The sequence below is a fragment of the Hoplias malabaricus genome, chromosome 7, assembly GCF_029633855.1.
Source record: "Hoplias malabaricus isolate fHopMal1 chromosome 7, fHopMal1.hap1, whole genome shotgun sequence".
Lineage (NCBI taxonomy): Eukaryota > Metazoa > Chordata > Actinopteri > Characiformes > Erythrinidae > Hoplias > Hoplias malabaricus.
Window position 1 is genome coordinate 35133444 of NC_089806.1, and position 12948 is coordinate 35146391.

Below are 12948 nucleotides of genomic sequence, written 5' to 3' on the forward strand. Positions count from 1 at the left end.
TTACAGAGAGAGGATGTATAAAGTGTGTGCTTGCTTGCACAGTGAAGGCTTTCACACACAAATTGGATTGATGCCTGACAGGACTTTAGATCTCTAATAAGATCCGTGCCACATGCACAGACTCATAACTGTCCTCAGTGTCCAACTGACCCAAAGGAAATCTTTAAAAAGAAAGACAGTAACCTGAGCCTGGACACTAAACATTAGAGACCAGCCGAGCTAAACTTGCTAAAGTAAATCACTGACTATAAATCCACAAGAAGACAAACTGCCAAGACGAAATGGAAAGAGAGATAGAGAGAAGAGAGAGAGAGAGAGAGAGAGAGAGAGAGAGAGATGGCAGTACTCTTACAAGCAAACAGCCTAAAATAGAGCCTGGGTAGATAGGCAGAGAGAGAGATGAGGTGTTCTCTGTGGTGTATGAGTCTGTGAGTTAAACCTAATGATAGTACTGGGGAATATTAGCAGTGATTAAGCCAGTCTCTGCTCTGTCAGAACAAAAGGTACTGTACAGGTACATGAATGTGACTAAATGTACCTGTACGTGTCAGGTCCAGTTGTGTTCCTTAAAAGTACATTACATTCTCTTCTCCAGAAGGAGAGGTGAATATTTGGAATATTGTGTAAAATAAAATAACAGAATATAAGTCCTGGAGATTAAATTGGGTATAAAATCAACCTTAAAGTCTTCAGTTAATATAGAATATGGTACACTTATGTTCCCTAACTAAAGGTACTGAATATGTACCCTTGAGTGTACAACCACAATGACAGATTTTCTGACAGTGTGCCCACCACAGATGTTAGCATTTACTGCGCAACGTAGCTTTTCTGACAGAAACATATGTTTATTTAGGTAATGCATGTTCTACATTCTCTGGCTGTGGAGGAGCACCACCCAGTACCTATGGAATGTGTTGGAGTGGTTTTGTGATGCAGACATTTATTAAGTCAATACCTTACATGATCATAGCACATCTTCATAGCAATTATATTAAATCAATATTTTGTAACTATTCAGTGTAATAACTTTTTGTAGAGTGGCATGTTGGTGCTACAGGTAGTGCTGAGGCCACACACATCCAGGGTCTTGGAGTCCTGTGTTTGACACTGGCCCTGGGTGTGTGAGTCATTTGGTGTGTTCTCTGCAAGGGTTTCCTCCAGGTGTTTCAATTTCCTACCACAATCTGAACCCACATGTTGGCAGTTTGACTGGCTTTGTGAAAACAGGCTTTTAGAAACCCAGACCACTCCTCCGTGAATTCAGGAAAGTGTTGTAAAAGTGAACCTACATTCTGCAACTCTAGGTGGAACTCAGGAGCAAAAACACCAAATTTAACCAAGTGTTGCCTTAATTCCATTGTCTAAAAGATAATTTATGCTCAACGTTATATACAGAAGACAGAAGGCTCTGTCTGTACTCTTTGTTCATTTCGTACATAACCTGCACATTTTCTGAGAGCTTACAGATGTGGAACGGACGGAGCAATACCACTGGAGACCGTGGTGGCAGTGCAAAAAGTGAATGGTGACAGCTAATCACTCTGCCTTGTGCATGAGGAGTTCTCATGCCAGATGTACAGGGGCTACCCAGCAAAGCTACTTATCGAATGCCCTGGCGGACATCTGAAAGTATCGGAAATAACGTTTGTCATCAATTTCCCTCTTTGATAAGACAAGTGAATACAATTATTTGTCCAAATGTCATGCAGTATTTAATGGCCTCACAGACCATTTTTGAATTAAATACAGGACTACAAGTTCCTCCACCTTCGCCATGTTTGATTTTACGCTGAACTGCCCTCTACTGGAGGGCATGCGCAACAATCATGTCAAAAGAGCTGACACAAGGTGGTATGTGGGCAGTGACGTTTACATCACACACATAAATTTTCGTACGCAGAGGGAGCCTTAAGACTGCAATCAGAAACATTTTTTTATAAAATTCAGAAGATGCTTCCTCACCTTTTGTTATCTCTCCAGTCTGTTTGTGCACTGGAAACCTGTCAAATGTGTTTATGAACCCATGTCGGTAAACAAGTTAAAAAACAAAGTGTCTAGGACAGACATGCTAGGCTTCCTCTCTCTGCTCTGAAAAAGGGCAAATTTGAACATTGAAAACCACGAAAAGAGATGAGGATATAGCTTTATTTTTAACCACCACACGCAAACACACTAGTTTCCCTTATATTTTTATTATTTATTTGTATGTTTTTATAGCTTGGAATATCTTTTCTAATGTGAATTCTGTGTTGTTGTTCTTGCTACTGGCTGCTAAATTACATTTGGGATCAATCAAATATCTATCTATATATCTATCTATTGTTATAAAAGCTTCACTTTAACCAGAACAAGTTCTGTTTTTTGTAACAATAGCAGCCTAGCAAGCAGCAGATGCCACTTGTGGGAAAGGGAAATATATTAGCATTTTATTTAATTAGCATTTTCCCTAGTGTCCCAATTTTTTCAGATTTGAAGTTGTACAATATTTTGCAACAGATAATGTTTATATAGTGTTTAAAGAAATCTGTATTTTATAATTTAGGTGGTATACAGTCTCAGGGTGATCTATACTTTCCATCCATCCATTATCTGTAACCGCTTATCCAATTTAGGGTCGTGGGGGGTCCAGAGCCTACCTGGAATCATCGGGCGCAAGGCGGGAATACACCCTGGAGGGGACGCCAGTCCTTCACAGGGCAACACAGACACACACACATTCACTCACACACTCACACCTACGGACACTTTCAAGTCGCCAATCCACCTGCAACGTGTGTTTTTGGACTGTGGGAGGAAACCGGAGCACCCGGAGGAAACCCACGCGGACACGGGGAGAACACACCAACTCCTCACAGACAGTCACCCGGAGCTGGAATCGAACCCACAACCTCCAGGCCCCTGGAGCTGTGTGACTGCGCCACCGTGCCGCCCGATCTATACTTTGTCATCCCAAATAGTTCCATACTCCCTGCATAGTGCACTTCACAGAGAGCCTAACATTATTTAGTTTTGACTGTAATTTCCACAAAATTGCAGTGATTTTCACACCTTAATAAAACAAATCTCCCATCCGCGAATGACGCTGATTGTGCCCCGTTTTCACCTCAAATGACCCGAAGCACAGTGGACCTCATGAACAAGCACGACCCCTGGTGTTCAAATATAGAAAGTACACATCGCTGAATCAGTATAATCTCTAATAATAATAATAATAATAATAATAATAATACATATGTTCATAACTGTAAAACAGAAAACAACATCCTGTAAGTATGTGCAGTTTTAAAAGGATTTTATTTTGGAAGCTGACCCAGAATGTGGATTTCATACAACGGTAGCCTTTTTTTTTTTTTTTTTGCTTTTCCATGTAACATCTGAAAGAGTGGTGATTTTAGCTGCTCATATTTTCCTTTAAAGTATAAGATGCCAATGAACAGTTTATGCTGCTGTTAGATGCCAAAAAGAAAAAGAAAAGACTAATATTTTCACTCTTTTAATTTTTTTTTCCTGAGAATTTTATATGGAATGCATTCACAACAATTATTACTGCAGAATAAGTTAATCCATAATAAACCAACGAAAATGAAAATCCACATTTAAAACAATGAAACACAGACACTGGAATACTCACATGACAGTTAGACATTACATAGGGTGACCAGATCTGAGATGGTGAAAAAGAGGACACACGTCTCCGGGGGGTAGGTACATGAGCTTTGCCTGACGTAAACAACGACTACTGACGTGCAGACTGACCAATTATATGTTTACAGGAAAGTTATCGACCAATAACGGTAGCGCTACTGTCAGACCGTCCAATCAGAAGCCTTTAGGCTACTTCACCACGCCCCTTCTCACTCAAGCGAACCAATCTGAGTAGGGGAGGGCGGGACTAGTTTGTGAACGAAACGTTTCTAGAAAAACAAAATCCCGGACGTTTGTGAAATTCCGCTCGGACATTTTTTTAAGTCTAAAAGAAGAGGACATGTCCGGGTAAAAGAGGACGTCTGGTCACCCTACATTACATGGCCTATGTTCAGTTTCATTGTAGTTATCAGCTTCCCATGTGTTCCCTTCTTCCAAACCTCAGAGAACGTCTTTTACCTGTGGCAGGTTTCTGGAGGGTTCTTCTGATTTCTGCAACTCGAAGTTAAACAAAGGAAGGATTCAAATGATTTTTTGGGGTTGGATTTCAAAGTAAGGATAAGGTAAGAAACGCTACATAAGAATTAAGTAGATACCAGTCAGCTGTTCATTTGAGATTCTCTTCAACTCTCTGAGCTCCGAAGCAGCAGCTTTTTAAACTTTGGGATTTGGAATGGGAACAGAAGGCCTGTGTCATTCATTTCTTGGATAAATAAATAATTCAGATTTTTTTTGTTATATTTTCATTACAGTGAAGTTGGCCTAAAACAGACCTGAGTTAAATATGTTGTAATGGTACAATTTGTGCACACGTTAACCCTGGGCTCCTCCAGAGATATTAACAAAATGTTAGCAAATATGACAATAAACACACTGGCTGCCGATTGAAAAAAAATATATTATTTCACAGTGAGAACCTGACAGGATTGGCACTTCTCTTGCTCTGTCCAAACTGAATAGGGTACTCGTATTATGTAGGTAACTTTTTAAAACAAAAATGGAGATCCTCTATTGAAGAGGAGAGAGGAACACAGAAACATTAAATATCCACACCGCCATTTTAGACTGGCAATTGGTAGGTCTGTGCACCTTTAAATTTGCTAAGTTGCCGTTAAGTTCAGGATTTAATTGAGCTGTTTCTTGTCTTGAGGAGTTCTGTGGAGAACTTCACCATCTCTTCATTGTCTTTTCCACACATCGTGGCCAAAAGTGTGTGGACACCAGAAAACCTCATCCAACTATTCCTTACAGACCTTACTTTGTGCGCAGGGGTGAAACAGGAAACACTTTCCATCTGGACCTGCACTAAATGACATTTCTATCCAGATCTGTGACCAATTGGCAATAAAATTAAAGTAGGGTGACCAGATCTGAACTGCTCGAGATGAGGGTGGGTACATGAGCTTTGTCTGCTGATTACTGACGTGCAGACTGACCAATTAAATGTTTACAGAGAAGGTTATCGACCAATAACTGTAGCTCTACAGCCGGACCGTCCAATCAGAAGACTTTAGGCTACTTCACCACGCATCCTTCTCACTCAAGCGAACCAATCGGAGTAGGGGAGGGCGGGACTAGTTTGTGAACGAAACGCTTCTCGAAGTTCTATGTAATCTCTAGAAAAACAAAATCCCGGACGTTTGTGAAATTCCGCCCGGACATTTTTTTAAGTCTAAAAAAGAGGACATGTCCGGGTAAAAGAGGACGTCTGGTCACCCTAATTAAAGTGAATAAATAATAATTGTACACGAAGCACTATTTTTTGGTGAAGAACAACAATCACAGTTAAATCAGGTAACATGGCAATAGCTTCTCAGTTGTGCTAGTCAATCTGATTCTTTATGTCGTCAGTTCACTAGAGAGAGCAAGAGGGAGGTGAACATGCTCCAAAACAAAGATATATAATGCAGAAATTTGAACTTTTAAATGAGGCAAAGAACAAATCTTGGGTTTTTGACCTTTGCTGGGAGAAAAACTAAACTATAGCAGCTACACATTACTGATTTTTAATTGAATACCCCTGCTTTTAAAATATACCTTTACCGGAGTTTGGCGGCTCAACCCACAACCTTTTAAAAGAGCCCAAGACCATTATGCTCCACCAACTTTAAAGTTGTTAGTCCAGGCAGGTAGTGTCTTCTGGGCTTCTCCAAACCCAGGTTCATCCATCACAATGTCAGATGCAGGAGTGTTATTTATCACTCCAGAAAAGCTCTAACAGGTTCTATTATTTTTTTAAATGACTGTTCGGAATTGTGGCATCCTATGTCACGTTTACATCAGAAGTCAGAAGCTCTTCAATACAGTGTTTGTCTACTGAAAATAAGAGTTGAAATAGTGGAGCCCAGTAAATAGAAATTTTGGCCATGCAATGTATTATAGGCCTGCATGGCACTTAAAGGAACACTAGGTAAGATTTAGTTTTTTTTTCTCTTGGGCTCCCCCTATAACTGCAGAGTGTAATTCACTTTTACACAGGTAGGTGGTGGTTTCCTACCCTCCCAAACCCGGAGTAGCAAAGACAGAGGCTCTGTTCTTCGTTTAAAAATAATCGCGATGATTTTGAAGCTGTAATTTTAAAATAATCCCACTACCTAATGTTGCTTTTTAGAACTTTATATGTATAAAAGAATTAAAGGAGAGAGATAAATATATCCATAACAGAGATGTTCTCTTTTATGTGCTCTAGTGTATAAGGATGTCCTTTATGTGCATTGTGAGGTTTGTTTGGTTTAAAAAAATGAGAATAGTAATATACACTATGGCCCTTATTCATCAAGTAGTGTCAAAACTGAATGACAAATGGATGATGCACAAAGTGGCCTATGATATGAGTATTTCCGTTGTGTCCTATGTACATAATTAAAAGTCAGTTCTGCACAGCTCCTGGGTCTGGGGGGCCTGGGCTTAGTGTCAGTGTCTGACACTAAGCTGTTGGGAGTAACATTAGACAGTGCACTCCTAGGGTGGGTCCCAAGCGCAGGTGTAATGGCAGGGTTGCATCAGGAAGGGTATCTATTGTAAAACTTGTTCCAGGTTGACTGTGCAGAACCCTTTTGTCTGCTGTGGCAATCCTTTATGCATACAGCCAAAATCATCTGTAAATTTATCATATGATAATATTGTTTAGCTTTGTCTCAATGAAATTTTAGCGAATTACAGTTTATAAGTGCAAAATTATCAAGTCAAGGTTCTAAATAAGAAGTTTGTTTCTCTTTTGCTTCAGTCACAGCCTTGACTTTCACTCTACATTGGTTTCAGGATTTGATTGCATTAGTGAGGTCAGGTGCTAATGTTGAGTTCCCACTCATTTTAATGATGGTTATGGTTTTGTTCATCACTCCAGAGAAAATGGTGAGAATATGATTCCATTTTTCCACAGCTCAAAAATACACTGTATGGAAAAATGTATTGGGACACAGCACCTAATCATTCAGTTTAAATGTATAACTCACACATCTAGCCATGCAGTCTCCCTTTAAAATATTGGTGAAAAAAGAGTCCTTCTATAGAGCTCAGTGAATTCAATCACTGTACTGTAAGTGGATGCCTAAGTTGCAAAAAGTTAGTTCCTGAAATTTCTTCCCTCGTAGGTATTTTATAATCAACTGATATTATGTCATTTATATCAAGTGATATTATTGAAAAGTGGAAGTGACTAGGAACCACAGCAACTCAGCCACGAAATGGCAGATCTTATAAAGTTACAGTGTGGAGTAACTGAGTGTTATGATGTACAATGTGTAAGAGTTGCCAGTGTTCTGCTGACTCAATTGCTGCAGTTCCAAATCTCCTCTGGCTTTAACATCAGCACAAAAACTGCGTGCCTGGAGCTTCATGGCATGGGTTCTTTGGTTGAGTAGCTGCATGCAATCCTTTTATTACCAAACACAATGCTAAGCATTTGATGGAGAGGTGTAAAGCAAAACACCACTGGACTCTGAAGCAGTAGAAATGTGTTCTGTGTAGGGACAAATCACTTTTGACGGAGGTATAATGCTATGGGGTTGGATTTCAGTGTTAGTTAGTTCCACTGAAGGGAAATCTTAACGCACCACTATACCAAGACATTCTGGACAACTGCATGCTTCCATTTGACGGGAACAGTTTGGGGAAGGCCCTTTTCTGATCCAACACCATTGTGCCCCAATGCACAAATTAAGGTCCATAAAGGCATGGTTGGGTGAGTTGCTCTGACCTCAACCCCATCTTTATCTTGGAATGAAGTAGAACAGAGATGTGAGCCAGACCCTCTCATCTAACATCAGTGTCTGACATCACAATGCTTTTCTAGATGGATGGGCAAATAGAGACACACCCCAACATTTTGTAGAGTTATTTTCCAAAGGTGTTCCACACGCAAAAAGGGGGCAAATTCAACATTAATGCCTATGGATTTAGCTCTTGTATGTTTAATGTTTAAGTGTCCCAATACATTACAAATAGTGTATTTAAACTCTGTAATCCAACATTTGGGACTACACTTTAATACCTCAGGTTTCTTCCAAAGAATGGCATTCTACCGGTAATGCATTTCCATGGAGATGAACTGGTTATATGTGCATATTATAAAACCTGTCACCAATGCCTAATTCAAACAGCCAAATCCCCTAATTAGGAGTGTCTGAAAAGTTTTAGTGCAAGTGCACCACTATCATATTTATGGTCTATTAAGCTCTATGGAACTGACTGAGTGTTCTCATCTCTTATTGGTTAGTCTTCTAATTCTCTTTGTCACCTTGATTTATCTCACCCAAACATTAAAACAACAAAACAAAGTAAATGACTGAGAGTCAACGACAGCATTCTTTCTTTAAAACCAATGGTTTTTCATAAACATCAACAAAGATAAACTCTTTTGAGATTTTTCATGTGTATCTATTTAAATATATATCTATTCATGTCCCAAGCAAACTCTCTCGTGGGCCGTCCCGTTGAAAACACGGGTATCACGTGATCACATAAACACACATACACACACACACCCAAAGAGCTTTTGGGAATGTTAACTTCTCATCTTCACTTTGTCTGCAGCTTGCAAGATGTCCACACTTTTAACAGCAATGTTCAAGGCTGGACCAACCAGTTGGTGGCATCGTCCAAAGTGTCCTCCACTTCTTCGTCCTCCTCGTCCAGGGGGTCCGGTGTCTGGATGGTGAGTTCTCGCAGGAAGCTTGGCTCATGGGCTGAACTAGGGTGTGATGACTTGAGTCCAATCTTCTTCTTGATGAGGTGAAACTGGTCCCGCACAAAGTTGTAAAAGTCATACTCGTATTTCATGCGGCGGTAAAGCACCTGCAGGGCCTCAAGGGTGGGAGTGTGCTTCTTCACTGTCCCCGTCAGGTTTCCCATCTTCCAGAAAGCTAAGGAGGGCAAACATAAGGGAATGGAGATGTATTTTCAATGGCTGTGATTGAAAATAGCATGAACAACAGGCTATTCAATGACTGTAGAAATATAGACAGAAAAGCATCTCTCTAACGTAAAGCCATTGCAGTATAATGTGAAATCTTGCCTTCCCACATGTCTATTTTATTTTTATTTTTATGACTAAGCAGCTCATACACAATTTAATTATTCTCGTGTGCTAATATTGGCACATTCTTTTATTCTCTTCAAGAAATATTATTCTGCTATATCATAAGAAAGCGGGGTTACATTTAGAAATGTAGTAAGTGACATCCTTGGCTGGTTTGTGACCTGCCTGATCTACACCCTTTCCCCCAGACCTTTCTGTTCATTAGCTGTTAAGCATCTAGACATTCATTCATTATCTGTAAGTGCTTATCCAGTTCAGGGTCGCAGTGGGTGCAGAGCTACCTACCTGGAATCATTGGGCGCAAGGCGGGAATACACCCTGGAGGGGGCGCCAGTCCTTCACAGGGCAACACACACTCTCACACTCACACCTATGGACACTTTTGAGTCGCCAATCCACCTACCAACGTGCGTTTTCAGACTGTGGGAGGAAACTGGAGCACCCACACCGGGAGGAAACCCACGCGGACACAGGGAGAACACACCAAACTCCTCACAGACAGTCACCCGGAGTGGGAATCGAACCCACAACCTCCAGGTCCCTGGAGCTGTGTGGCATCTAGACAGTTATACAATTTTGTATTATTTCTTATAACTCTTGAATTTAGATGTTTTGACAGTCATTGTGTTCTACTCTTGACTGCACTCATAGAAAATCTGTACCAAGTTCATGTGCATCACGGCTTATTAAAACTCGCAGGTCCATCTTAAAATGAGCTGTAGTTACCGCCGTTTAACAACCTTCCATTCCAACATACACAAGGCAGGATTACATTCTGGTATATGGTGAACTTGCCTCTCCACATTAAATGGTGGGCAACTTTTGCATTCTGTTTCCTGTAAAATGTTCCGTTTCAATCTAAAGGAAGAAACTACTGTGCAGATCTTACTGTAGCCCAGGTGGAATTATCCATTCCACCTTAAATGGGGCAACATTTCTGTTGCCTGCAGAACTGTTTCTTCTGCCTTTAAATGGAGCAACAATAAATATGTGGTCCCAGTAGAATTAGTCATTTTACTACAAAAGCTGCATTGTAAATTGGGAATGGGAAATTCTCACTGCTGATTGGCTTAATAAAAGTGATGACCAATGAGGGAAACATTCTTTGTTTATCATTTGTGGAGAATCTGCCCCTCCCTCTGGTGGTGGAACGTCTGTTTGACTCAAACAAATCATCCGTCTTAACAGTCTAACCACAAAATTATGGAACAAAATGCATCTTTTAGTTTCCAAATATAGGATGATTCCACAGGACACATTATTACTCTTAATAATATATAATATATAATATAATTATAAGGTATAATTATTATTATTACCTTAAGCTGAAACATAGTTACCACAGTTATCAGGATGCTTTTAAATATGGCACAGTTTTTCCATTAAAAAACAAACAAAACAAACACACTGTCTGTGGTACCTGGGCTCTTGTAGATGGTGAGCACATCACTGAAGTAGTGAGGTAGCAATCTTTCCAGCAAGAGCAGAACATCCTCCAGTTCCTCCAGAATCCCCACCACCAAAAAGTTCTCCAGAACATTTTGTTTAGCCCTCTCCAGCGCCCACACACCTGGCTCTCTATCACACACACACACACACACACACACACACGGTTTCTCTGTGTAATGGTTCATACTTGTCTATTTTTAATATAACTGACTATAATTCAGGAAAATTTACTGCACACTGTATAAACAACACACACATCATTTTTCATTACCTGTAACATAAAGAGCATACATAATGGCTATGCCACCTCTGTTTAATATGGCCATCTAAAAATCCTATACAAGTGCCTAGCAGACATATGTGGTTAAAATAAGATTTACACTGGACAGTCTGTGGCTTTACTCAGTGTGACATGTTTGATCAAGCATACAAAGTTATGTGTGTCTGCATATGCTAGCAATTTTGCTAGTCTGAGCGTAGGAGCTTAATACTGGATGATGTGTGTGAATATGAGGGTACATTAGGTGACTGAGGCTTTGGTAGTGTGTGTACGAATGTGTGCTCTACCTGCACTGTGGATGCTGACCACAGAAATATGGTACAATGTAGAAAATCCGTGGATTTGAACACTCTGGGTAGTTTTCCAGGATACATACATTAATGTCCTGCAAAAAGAGGGGAGAGAGAAAAAAATGTGTTACAACTCTAATGTTGTTGTAAAAGGGCTCCCACTGTCACAATTTTGTGTCTTAAAATAACAATGAAAACATAAGCAAAGAAGCTAACATTCACACTCTTGGCTTGTTTGCATAATTAATTTAGAGTGGTCCTACCTAGTGGGAAGAACTGACAGTAACTAAAGCACAGCAACTTCTCAATTCACACAGTTTGGATCAAACACAGCAGAGCTACTGGAGCTTTTAGATTGTCACTACTGCTCTGAGCCCTCAGTGACCTTATCTTCTTGTCCTTCATTACAGATAATGAGTGAACCTTATCCTTCACACATTACAAACCATTTAATGGTAACAAAGATCAGGACACATGCTCATAACACATATGTGGGCTGCTACTGAGTGCAAAACCTATGTTGTTTTCTGGATTTGAGTGTGGTGCGTCATTCAGCAGCTGAGCTTTGCCTTGTTTTTGAATGCTATACCTTATCACTGATCCCATCCTCCATCTCATCCATTCTCAAGAAACCAGTGATACCCTGGGATATGATAGAATATTCACCTCTCTATATATAATAATATAATGTTATTTTTCCTGCTTGTTTTAGGTAAAAATGCTCAGGAATCTTTCCTGGAACGAGAGTGTGTATTCCATAGAAGTGACTGACATGGTCTATTTTGACAGGATTAAAACTACTGAGATACTCCTGTAATGACCCCATGTGCACAGGTAAAACGTATCCTTTCTGAATAGGCCTTAAAACTAGGAAACTGGATAAACAATACACAAATATTTTAAAAAAATAATAATAATAACAAAACCTTTCTAACATTTTCACACTAGTCACATCCATTAGGTGGATTCCAACAATTAGAAAATGAAAGAAAAAATCTTACATCCTGCCTCACAAAAACACACTTAAAGTGTTGTATCTGTGAATTGTGGGGATGTAATATTGAGTTCCATTCATTTTGTGGAGATCATACCATTATCTTATCTCTATTAGCTTAACACTGACCCTAACATTAATCCTAAATTAATTAGTGGGCTCTCAAGTTAGGGATTCGAGTTCAAGGCGCACTTAAGTCACATACAAATAGATTTCAGACCCTGACTTGACTCAGATTTGTTGAAAAATCCGAATATGTTAACATTTAATTTTACACAACACTTCCCATATGGGCTTTCTGTATGTGTTGACTTAAGACTCAACTAGGACTCTAGCCTTAAGACTTTGACTTGTATTTTGTAACTTGTGAACATCTCTGACTTATCCTAATTTTAAAACACGTCTTTGCCTTAAAATGTAATGGTTTAATTGTGGGGAACATTCAGTAGGAAACAGTTAACATTAAGAATTAGTGAAACCCTCTCGTACTGCACTCGAATTGTGTCAGTTAGCATTCTGTTTAGCATGTGTACAAAACTGTGAAACAGCCGCTGTAGTTTGAGGCTTTTGGCAGTCAGAGCCCCCTAAAACTGACCTCAGTAATCCATTGCTGTACATTAACCACACTTAAAATAGTAAAGATATTTTGTTTCCTTTTTAAAGATTATATCGAACCATATCGCTCAAGTTGTAATTACTATTTCCAGCCAGGAGGGGGCATCACTTCCACACACACTGTGCAGACCCA

General features: G+C 39.7%; 1 protein-coding gene and 1 long non-coding RNA gene across 2 annotated transcripts in view; one reads left to right on the forward strand and one right to left on the reverse strand.

The window, feature by feature from the left end:
- Positions 1 to 3352: 3352 nt before the first annotated feature.
- The window catches only part of LOC136702544 (uncharacterized), a 64112-nt gene continuing 54516 nt past the window's right edge, over positions 3353 to 12948 (forward strand). The window contains exons 1-2 of the long non-coding RNA XR_010803928.1: positions 3353 to 4211; positions 8683 to 8803. This is a non-coding gene — a long non-coding RNA (uncharacterized lncRNA). The remainder of the gene's footprint in view (positions 4212 to 8682; positions 8804 to 12948) is intronic.
- usta (uronyl 2-sulfotransferase a) overlaps positions 8146 to 12948 on the reverse strand; it is a 132926-nt gene continuing 128123 nt past the window's right edge. Inside the window, exons 6-8 of the mRNA XM_066677651.1 lie at positions 11204 to 11301; positions 10608 to 10765; positions 8146 to 9011 (exon numbers count right to left, since the gene is read on the reverse strand). Of these exons, the coding sequence (XP_066533748.1) occupies positions 8716 to 9011; positions 10608 to 10765; positions 11204 to 11301 (552 nt within the window). The 3' untranslated portion in view covers positions 8146 to 8715. The remainder of the gene's footprint in view (positions 9012 to 10607; positions 10766 to 11203; positions 11302 to 12948) is intronic.